Source organism: Pan paniscus, chromosome 1, assembly GCF_029289425.2.
Source record: "Pan paniscus chromosome 1, NHGRI_mPanPan1-v2.0_pri, whole genome shotgun sequence".
Taxonomy (NCBI): domain Eukaryota; kingdom Metazoa; phylum Chordata; class Mammalia; order Primates; family Hominidae; genus Pan; species Pan paniscus.
The window spans coordinates 75,810,862-75,821,667 of record NC_073249.2 but is presented as its reverse complement, the minus strand read 5'-3'; the positions used below and the strand labels follow the sequence as shown (position 1 = coordinate 75,821,667).

General features: G+C 45.4%; 1 protein-coding gene across 1 annotated transcript in view; it reads right to left on the bottom strand.

Annotated features, from left to right (window-relative positions):
- SERPINC1 (serpin family C member 1) overlaps positions 1-10,806 on the bottom strand; it is a 12,224-nt gene extending 1,418 nt beyond the window's left edge. Inside the window, exons 1-5 of the mRNA XM_055111349.3 lie at positions 10,459-10,806; positions 7,718-7,933; positions 6,673-6,810; positions 5,469-5,859; positions 3,367-3,431 (exon numbers count right to left, since the gene is read on the bottom strand). Of these exons, the coding sequence (XP_054967324.2) occupies positions 3,367-3,431; positions 5,469-5,859; positions 6,673-6,810; positions 7,718-7,933; positions 10,459-10,722 (1,074 nt within the window). The 5' untranslated portion in view covers positions 10,723-10,806. The remainder of the gene's footprint in view (positions 1-3,366; positions 3,432-5,468; positions 5,860-6,672; positions 6,811-7,717; positions 7,934-10,458) is intronic.

The following is a 10,806-nucleotide window of genomic DNA, read 5'->3' as shown; positions in this document are numbered from 1 at the left end:
GCCACTCTGCCGTTCATTTTTGGCAGGTAAATCATCCACAGACACAGCAATTCCTCAAATGCTTTTGTTTTCCAGTAAAAAGTACATTTGGGTCAGGTTGGATTCCCTCCAGAATCCTACTTCTACTCATTCTTTCATGCAGAGAATGTAAGGTACTTGTGTTTGTCCAAGCCTTGTGCTAGGTAATAAGTGTAAGAGTTCCATTCAGGTAACCCAGAAATCTGAATGTACACAGGTTATCACATTTCTGGCTGGTACCATTGTAAATGGTTTTACAGCGGATTTTTTTTGTACCAGCTGCTGAAAGATTTTTGGCTCAAGATCTGAACTCCATAGTTGAAAGAAACAGTTTCACTCTTGGAGCATCAAGATCCAAGATACAGCTACTCCAAAGAGCCACTCAGGACCTAGGGCCTATGAAAAGAGGTGGGTTCTCTGGCTGGACGAGATGCCATTTTCTTGGAGTAATAGACTGAAACAATGGTATTTGAACATGGCTGATAAGCAGATCTAGAGGGAAACACCTTCAGAAAATTTTGCCTCAGGACCCAGAATATCACTAAAACTCTGTTTCTGCTCTTAATGAAAGCACATGATTAACCGGCTCCCTGGGTTTTGTGGAGCTGGTTGATGATGTCTTCTCCTTCCTTCTCACTCTTCCTTCCCCTTCCTTTGTTCCTCCCTTCCTTACCCGCTATCTCCCCATATTACCTATTTCATGCTCATTCCAGCACTAAATTTATTAGCTTATTAGCAGACTAGAGTGTTTGCATGACCAGGATCCTTTTATTCAAATCAGATTCTGGTTTTTAATGGCTTCTCAGGTCTACAATTAGTTGGGGTCCTGTTTATTAAGGATTCCCAAGGTTTTCAAAGAAAACGGCTTTGTTGTAAGAACTATGGAAAAATCTTATATATTGTGTACTGGGCTCAGGTGGATAAAATGAATCCAGACCTCTGCTTCTTCCTAATAGTAACTCAGATCCCTCAAGGAGGTCTGAGTTGACCACTTCTAACTGGAGTCCTTACCAGAGGATATTCAATGAGAGTTAAAACCCTGAGGACTCAATTTCCCTTGCAGTCTTCCTAAGTGTTCTTTCTTCCAAAAATCCATGTGAAAGAGGGTGTGAGCAGTGTCATCTTAACTTCCAAAACCATTAATACAGCACTCTTGTAAAATCCCTTGTTCTGACCTCAATACCTCTACTCTTGCTATTGTCTTAAAGGTCATTGACATTCATTGTCCTATAGATTATATCCCCACACTGATGATTTTTGCACTTAGCCTTTCTGTCCACTCCAACTCCTGCCATCATTTGAGGCAATTAAAATATCTCAGTAGGCCGGGCACGGTGGCTCATGCCTGTAATCCCAGCACTTTGGGAGGCCGAGTCAGGTGGATCACTTAAGGTCAGGAGTTTGAGACCAGCCTGGCCAACATGGTGAAACCCCGTCTCTACTAAAAATACAAAAATTTAGTCGGGCGTGGTGGCGGGCACCTGTAGTCCCAGCTACTTGGGAGGCTGAGGCGAGAGGATCGCTTGAACCCAGGAGGCGGAGGTTGCAGTAAACTGAGATCATACCACTGCATTCCAGCCTAGGCGACAGAGCAAGACTCCATTTCAATGAAAAAAAAAAAATCTCATTAGGAGACCCGTTCAACACCCTAGTCTCCCATTTCTTTCATCAAACCTAATGAGCATTGCCTTCATTCCACTTAAGCAAACCTGTCCATGGCTACACCTTGGACTTGCCATCTCAGAACTACTCTACCTTTGAAATTATATTAATAGCATCCTTTTCTCAGATTATAACCTTGTGTTCTTTCAAGCTATCACATTTCCTCGCTCCCGTTAAAATTCCACTTTCCTCTGAGTTTGATCCCTGGATCTATATTTACTTAGCACCATCCTCTGAAACCTTTCTCTTTGACTACAACCTTCATTCTTTTCGATTTCTTCGATTCTAGGAACATCTCTACCATTGTCCAATCTCCTATCCCTCACAGCCTGGCTCCCGCAAAAAATAGTCTATACCAGTGGTTCCCAAATCTCATTGTGCATAAGAATCCCCTGAGGAGTTTAGTACATACAGAGATTCTCAGGGCCCATCCCAGAATCTCCAAAGATAAAGCTCCCCAGATAACTACTGCTGTTGGTCCATAGTTTAGTGTTTACTTGAGAACCAGAAGTTCCACAGGCTGTACACAGCTATTACTCTAACACAGGGTTCCATGCACATCTCATTTGGGGGAACACTAGGTTAAGTGATATTCAACCGTCTTCTTTACTGTGGGACTTGTCAGACCTCAGCATGTCAGTGTGTACTGTTCATCTCCCATGAGAGGATATGCATTTATTTGACCACCTTTTCGTTTCCTCCAGTGTAGTCTAGTGCTCTAGTTGTCTGGAGCACACTTTAAGACACTGATGCACACTCACCAGCTTCCCTTTCTTATCTTCCATTTGCTCTTCATCCATTACAATTAGGCATGTGGCCACACTATTCTGTCCTCAGGGAAAGGTAAACTATGGGCAGTCTCCAAACTTTTTTTTTTTTTTTTTTAAGATTTTTTTGGTAGAGACAGGGTCTCACTATGTTGCTCAGGCTGGTTGCAAACTCCTGGGCTCAAGTGATTCTTCCATCTCAGCCTCCCAAGGTTCTGGGGTTACAGATGTGAACCACCATGCCCAGCCCAGGAGTCTTCTTACTAGATGCTATCCATTTTCTTAAAACTTCTCCCTGGGTTGGCCGGGTGCAGTGGCTCATGCCTGTAATCCCAGCACTTTGGGGGTGCCAAGGAGGTGGATCACCTGAGATCGGGAGTTCAAGACCTGCCTGACCAACATGGAGAAACCCTGTTTCTACTAAAAATACAAAAATTAGCCGGGCGTGATGGCACATGCCTGTCATCCCAGCTACCCAGGAGGCTGAGGCAGGAGAATCGCTTGAACGCGGGAGGCAGAAGTTGTAGTGAGCTGTTGCACCATTGCACTCTAGCCTGGGCAACAAAAGCGAACGAAGCTCTGTCTCAAAAAAAAAAAAAAAATTCTCCCTGGGTTTCTGCGACCCCATACTCTTCTGGTTCTCCTCATGCTGTAAATTTCTTCTTGATGGCCTTTGCTGGCTTATTTTCCTATATCACCCTCCCTAAATGTTTGTGTTCCCGCTTGACCTGCTACAGAAGAGGTAGTGGGAGGGAAGGCAGAACAATCACACCATGAAGGTTTTGGAGAGGGCTGTATTATAGCAGGCCTGTGGAGGCCTTTTGCATGCCTTAACACTGGAAACAGGCCTTTTCCACGTGTTCCTGTTGTTCATGCATCTCCTTTCTGTACCCTAAGAGAGTGGGGAAGGTGTACTCACCTCAAGAAATGCCTTATGGAATGCATCTGAGACATAGAGGTCATCTCGGCCTTCTGCAACAATACCTGGAAGGAAGACCGGAGAAGTCTTTGTGAGATGGGAGAAAGTTGGCTTCAACCCACAGATGGGAATTCAGTTTGGATTAAGAGATCCTTTGGGGCTTTTTGAAACATAAGAAGAAATCCTAAATCTTCACCTAATCATACTCTCACAATGAATATGTGTTAAAAATAATAAAGTACTTTGGGGGCCGGGTGCAGTGGCTCACACCTGTAATCCCAGCACTTCGGGAGGCCAAGGTGTACAGATCACCTGAGGTCAGGAGTTGGAGACACTCTGACTAATATGGTGAAACCTTGTCTCTATCGTGAAAATACAAAAATTAGCCAGGTGTGGTGGCGCATGCCTGTAATCCCAGCTACTTGGGAGACTGAGGCAGGAGAATCGCTTGAACTCGGGAGGTGGAGGTTGCAGTGAGCCAAGATCACGCCACTGCACTCCAGCCTGGGCAACAAGAGCAAAACTGCATCTCAAAAAATAAATAAATAAATAATAATAATAATAATAATAAGTACTTTGGGCTTGTTCAGCATGGCTCCTGATAATTCATTCTCAGGCTTCAGCTTTTTGTGGGAGAGAGAAAGGGCAAGACTCTGTTCTTACAGAAAAAACTCACTCCATCCAGAAGGAACATCTTTCTTTCCAGTCTGGCAACATTTTTAGTTTTCAAAACTAGCTTAAAGACAGCCCAATAGCGCAGTGGCTCACGCCTGTAATCCCAGCACTTTGGGAGGCCAAGGCAGGTAGATTGCCTGAGGTCAGGAGTTCAAGACCAGCCTGGCCAACATAGTGAAACCCCGTTTCTACTAAAAATGCAAAAATTAGCTGGGCGTGGTGGCAGGCGCCTGTAATCCTAGCTCCTTGGGAGGCTGAGGCAGGAGAATCGCTTGAATCTGGGGGGTGGAGGTTGCAGTGAGCCGAGATTGCACCACTGCACTCCAGCCTGGGGGACAAGAGCAAGACTTCGTCTCAAAAAAAAAAAAAAGCTCAATAAAGATAAATCTAATTACTTAACATCGTAAACTTATTTTATTATTTATTTATTTATTTAGTGATAGGACCTCACTCTGTTGCTCAGGCTGGAGTGCAGTGGTGTGATCACAGTACACCACAGCGTTGACCTCCCGGACTCAGGCAATCCTCCCAGCTCTGCCTCCCAAGAAGCTAGGACTACAGGTGTGCGTTACCATGCCTGGCTAATTTTTTTTATTTTTTGTAGAGACCATCTCACTATGTTGTCCAGGCTGGTCTCGAACTCGTGGGCTTAGACGATCCTCCCACCTCAGCCTCCCAAAGTGCTGGTATTACAGGCGTGAGCCACCCTGGCCAGCCAACTTCTTTAAAAGATATTTTAATGTGCCAGGTGCGGTGGCTGACGCCTGTAATCCCAGCACTTTGGGAAGCCAAGGCAGGCGGATCACAAGGTCAAGAGTTCAAGACCATCCTGGCCAACATGGTGAAACCCATCTCTACTAAGAATACAGAAATTACCAGGTATGGTGGCGTGTGCCTGTAATCCCAGCTACTCAGGAGGCTGAGGCATGAGAATCGCTTGAACCCGGGAGGCAGAGGTTGCAGTGAGCCGAGATCGCACCGCTGCACTCCAGCCTGGGCAACAGAGTAAGACTCTGTCTCAAGTAATAATAATAATAATAATAATAATAATAATAATAATAAATGTCAGTGAGGCCTGTGTAATGGGAACCACATTTCCCCAGCTCTTAATATCTGTCTCTTTGCTCTGAATTCCAATGCCCTTTCAAATTCCTCTCCACCTGGTCCCATCTCCTCTACCTGATACAGACTCACAGGGCACCAGTGCTGGCTGGGCCCATGGAGACCCAAGAACAAACTTCCCTTTTACAGAAGAGGAAACTGAGGTCTCAAAAGGAAAAGAGATTTCCACAAGTTAGCAGTAGAAACTAGGATCAGTATCCAGGAGTCCTGACTTGTTGCTCCTTTCTATTCTTTCTCCAACTCTTCCACTTTTGGTCAGACTACCTTGCGGGTGGAGAAGGGAGGAAACTCCTTCCTAGACAAACCTGGGAGTTTGGACTTTTCAGGGCTGAACAGATCGACAAGGCCCATGTCTTGCAGCTGCTCCTTCAAACTGAAGCCGTCCTCAATGCGGAAGCGGGGCATGTGGACCACCAGCATCATCTCCTCCAATTCATCCAGCCACTCCTGCAGCACCTCTGGGGTGAGTTCCTTCTCCACCTTGACCAGGCTCTTCTCAGGCTTGGGCAAGATGAGGACCATGGTGATGTCATCACCTTTGAAGGGCAACTCAAGCACCTGGGTGCCTTCAGCCACGCGCCGATAACGGAACTTGCCTTCCTGGTACATCATAGATGCTGAACACGACTCGCCATCAGCCTTGTAGAACAGTTCCTTCCTTGTGTTCTCAGGGCTGAACTTTGACTTCCACAGGCCCTGGAAGAGAATCACAAAGTAAGAACACAAACATTCATAGGAGGATAGTTATTGACACAAGACACATCCATATTATAGTGTTACATTAATATATAATTATTCGGAAAAAAGACTGGCAGGATATGCACAAAAAGGTTAACAATGGCTGTGTCAGAATGATGGAATTATGAGTAGGTTTATTCATAACTGTCAAACCTTGGAAGCAGCCAAAATGTCCTTCAGTAGATGAATAGACAGACTGTGGTACATCCAGACCAAATGTAATGCTATTCCATGCTAAGAAGAAATGAGTGACAAAACCACGAAAACACAAAAGAACAGTAAATGCATTTTACTAGGTGAAAGAAGCCAATCTGCCGGGCGCGGTGGCTCATGCCTGTAATCCCAGCACTTTGGGAGGCCGAGGTGGGCAGATCACGAGGTCAGGAGATCAAGACTATCCTGGCTAACACGGTGAAACCCCGTCTTTACTAAAAAAAAAACAAAAAATTAGCCGGGCATGGTGGTGGGTGCCTGTATTCCCAGCTACTTGGGAGGCTGAGGCAGTAGAATGCCGTGAACCCAGGAGGCGAAGCTTGCAGTGAGCCGAGATCACGCCACTGCACTCCAGCCTGGGCGACAGAGCGAGACTCTGTCAAAAATAAATAAATAAATAAATAATAGATTGACCTGCCCTGCTGACCTGTACCTGTGTAGCTTTAGGCAGTCCATTTGCCCTCTCAGGGCTTCGGTCTCACCATTTAAAAAAAAAGGGGGGGTAAGCTGAAGAGCAAGAGGAAGTCCCTGGGGTCTCTCCAGGGCCATTCTGAGTACCTTGAAGTAAATGGTGTTAACCAGCACCAGAACAGTGAGCTCATTGATGGCTTCCGAGGGAATGACATCGGTGATTCGGCCTTCGGTCTTATTGGACACCCATTTGTTGATGGCCGCTCTGGATTGCTCTGCATTTTCCTGAGGAGAACAGAAAATAAACCTACTCACCTGTGCTATTCAATTGGCTTCTCCATTTTCCCAGGCAGCATTTTATTTTTCTCACCATCCCTCTGTCCTTTCCCACCATTTGATTAAGAAGCCATTGCTCTAACCCAAACTGGGGAAGCCTCACATATCTAATATAGTTCCATGAATCTTTCCTGTAGTTAATAAATATTATCAGAAGAAAAAGAACAAAAAGAAATAGGAAGAAATAAATGAAAAGAAGGAAGGCGAAAATAGTCTGGGAAAAAGAAGATAAAATATTATTTTCTCTGACTTTGGAAAACCTTAACTCACAAAAGTAGAATTTCCAAGGCATGTGCCAGGGGAAGCAATGAATGATTGCAGGTTATATGGGGTTGGCAGGTTATATGGGGTTGGCAGGTTATATGGAGGAGAGAAATGCCCATGCAGTCAAATACATTTGAGGAATGCCGATTTAATAAAGCCAACAGATTTCTTTGTTGCAGAGTTTCTCAGAACCTTCATAGGCCCATGTGCTTCATGAATCTCCAAGAGGAGAATATAACATGCATCATGTACCAACTTTATTTGACCATGATAACTGTTCAAATTAAGTAAGATATCTTGTAGGACTGGCATCTTCAAAACACCCTTTGGTATATATTTGAAGTTGGTGGATGGAATGAAGAATTGATTATTAATTCATGTTTTCTGGGCAGTCACTACAATCCAAGCATGGATACCTTTGATTTCTCAGGTTTCAAGTAAGAATAACTATTCCAGGGGTTCTAACTTTTAGTCAGCCCTCCAGCAGTCTTCAGCAGCAAAGCAGTGTGAATTTGGATGCTGTTTCTCCACCTCCTCAATCTCTGAGTGGAGAGGAAGAACTCGGAGGTCAGGGGTAACATCTGCAACTCACCTTGAAGTCCAGGGGCTGGAGCTTGGCTCCGTATACCAACTCACTGATGTCCTGGTAGGTCTCATTGAAGGTAAGGGATTTGTCTCCAAAAAGGCGATTGGCTGATACTAACTTGGAGGATTTGTTGGCTTTTCGATAGAGTCGGCAGTTCAGTTTGGCAAAGAAGAAGTGGATCTGATCAGATGTTTTCTCAGATATGGTGTCAAACTTAAATACCTATAGAAGTCAAAAAAAAATGGTGGTGGGTTTGGTGGGCTGCCTAGTTAACATGGGTGGTGAGCACATGCTGGTCAGTCTCTGACTAATAGCCACCTCAGTTGTTAACTCCTTCAAGCACAGTACCTGGGACAGCATAAATGCTCAACTCTTGTGTTCTGATGAATAAAAGGATAAAAGAAGAATGAAGGGTAGGAAGGATAAAGGGAAAAAGAGAGACTAGGTTGCCACCTAAAGTCTCTAAACGCCTCTAGATCAACACACAGATGTTTTCTTGCTGGAATGGGAAAAGTCCTCTTGGTGATTCTGGACAGAGAAGAGAATCAGGACAGTGTCCTTCTCGTAACAAACACTTTTGTGGCATCTACTGGGGCCAGCTGCTCATGGAGGCTCTGGGATACTGGTGGTAGGGGTGAAAAAGGAAGAGTGAATCTATCAGCAAGGGATTAAACAGGCTCAGAATCTAAGAGCTCAGGGCTGAAAAGGACTTAGAAGTCATCCATGCTTTGAAGTTGGAATCCCCCAATGCCCACCTTCACCATCCCCAAGGCAAAATGGGTGAGGCTGTTCCCCTCCTGCCCTTTCCATGCTCTCTCCTCAGGCTACAAAAGGCCTTTTGGTTTTATCTGTTCTCTGTCTTTGGTTTTCCTGATTTTGCTCCAATAGGCACTTTTTTTAGGGGGGGATTATGCTTTTGATCAAAAGCTTGGTGCTGAATTTCTCTTTTCTCCAGAGAGATTCAGTCTCACCCTGCTTTCCCAACACATGGCGTTTGTGTAGAGGGGAGGACCAAAGGAACATGTGTGGTTTGGAAGCAGTGTTCTGTTCTGTTCTTCTTGTAGGAAGGGTTACATTTAAGATCTTACTTGGGGACAGAGACATGAGTGATATGGAAGTACTTTGAGACCAGTACCAATGTATACAAAAATGACTGAAGGGCCCAGAGAAGGCAGTATTATGTGTCTTAAGAGTTTTTAAATCTACAATTTCTTTCAAAGAGTGAAGACTTGGGTTAACTCACCCCAGAGCCCTGAGCAAAGGTGATGAAGTTCCATGGAAATTGACCACTAGAATAGAAGGAACCCTCCTAAGACCCACAGACTTTAGCGTCCAAGTTTCAAATAAGCACCATATACCATCTTGAAGGGACTCATGCCTCCCTATTGATGAACTCTGCTTCCAAAGTGTGATCCAACTTGAAGAAAGACTGTCATGCAGCCAAGCCAAGGACAGATTAAAGATCTAGTGTTTCCATCCATGACTTATCATAGCCCCAGAGGCCAACAGTGATCAATCAATCTATGACATTTCATCTTATCACAAAAGGCAGTGGGGGGAAGGGGGTGGGAACTAAGTCACTGAGCTGAAATGATCCATACTTCCCAGAGCCAGAAAACACTCTCACATCCTTGAGGCTTCTCTTGGCTTTCCTGGGCCCCTGGTCTCAATATACCATCCTAGGCCCAGTGCAGTGGCTCATGCTTGTAATCCCAGCACTTTGGGAAGCCAAGTCAGGCCGATCCCTTGAAGTCAAGAGTTTGAGGCCAGGCGCGGTGGCTCACGCCTGTAATCACAGCACTTTGGGAGGCCAAGGCAGGTGGATCACGAGGTCAGGAGTTCAAGACTAGCCTGGCCAACATGGTGAAACCCCATCTCTACTAAAAAGAAAAAAAATTAGCCAGGCATGGTGCTGGGCGCCTGTAATCCCAGCTACTCGGGAGGCTGAGGCTGAGAATTGCTTGAACCCGGGAGGTAGAGGTTGCAGTGAGCTGAGATCGCGCCACTGCGCTCCAGCCTGGATGACAGAGCGAGACTCCGTCTCAAAAAAAAAAAAAAAAAAGTTTGAGACCAGTCTGGCCACGTGGTGAAACCCCATCTCTACTAAAACTATAGAAATTAGCTGGGCGTGGTGGCGTGTGCCTGTAATCCCATCTACTCAGGAGGCTGAGGTGGGAGAATTGCTTGAACCTGGGAGGCAGAGTTTGGAGTGAGCCGAGACTGCACCACTGCACTCCAGCCTGGGCAATACAGCGAGACTCCATCTCAAAAAAAAAAAAAAATACTATCCTAGAATTTTTTTCCACAAGAGCCTATATGCCTGATGTCACCATATGGTAAAGCTACTCTTCTTCCACCAGAGGAGGGACTGGCACAACACATTGCCTGGCACAGAGGAAGTGCTGAATGAATAAATAAATAAATGATCAAATTAATGAGTAAACATATAGATGAAAGAATTACTGAAAAGAAGTTGAGAGAAGATACAAGCCTTCCCCCATTTTAAGGTGCTCAAAAGAGGAAACCAGGATTTAAAAAGTAGATAGCCAAGATTCCTTGGCTCATTTTTTAAAAAATGATTTTCAAAGGGAATTATAACACAGTAGTGATGTTCAAAGGGAATCGTAATGCATAATGAGCGCCCCTAGTGGCCTGCAGTGTTGGTTGAGGAGTCATTGGACTTGGACCTATGGAAGCCCCAAAGGTGCTCCTAACAAGGTGGCTGGGCAGAAGACCTTTGGTCGTACCTCCATCAGTTGCTGGAGGGTGTCATTACAGGCACCCAGCTTGGTCATAGCAAAAGCCGTGGAGATACTCAGGGGTGACAGGAAAATGTTATCATTGTCATTCTTGGAATCTGCCAGGTGCTGATAGAAAGTGGTAGCAAAGCGGGAATTGGCCTTGGACAGTTCCCAGACACGCCGGTTGGTGGCCTCGGGGATCTTCTGTTCTGAGCCCTCATCCTCAGTTGCCTTCTTCTCCGGGGAGCGGTAAATGCACATGGGATTCATGGGAATGTCCCGCGGCTTGGCTGTGCAGATGTCCACAGGGCTCCCGTGACAGGTCACGCAGTCCCAGAAGCCAATGAGCAGCAA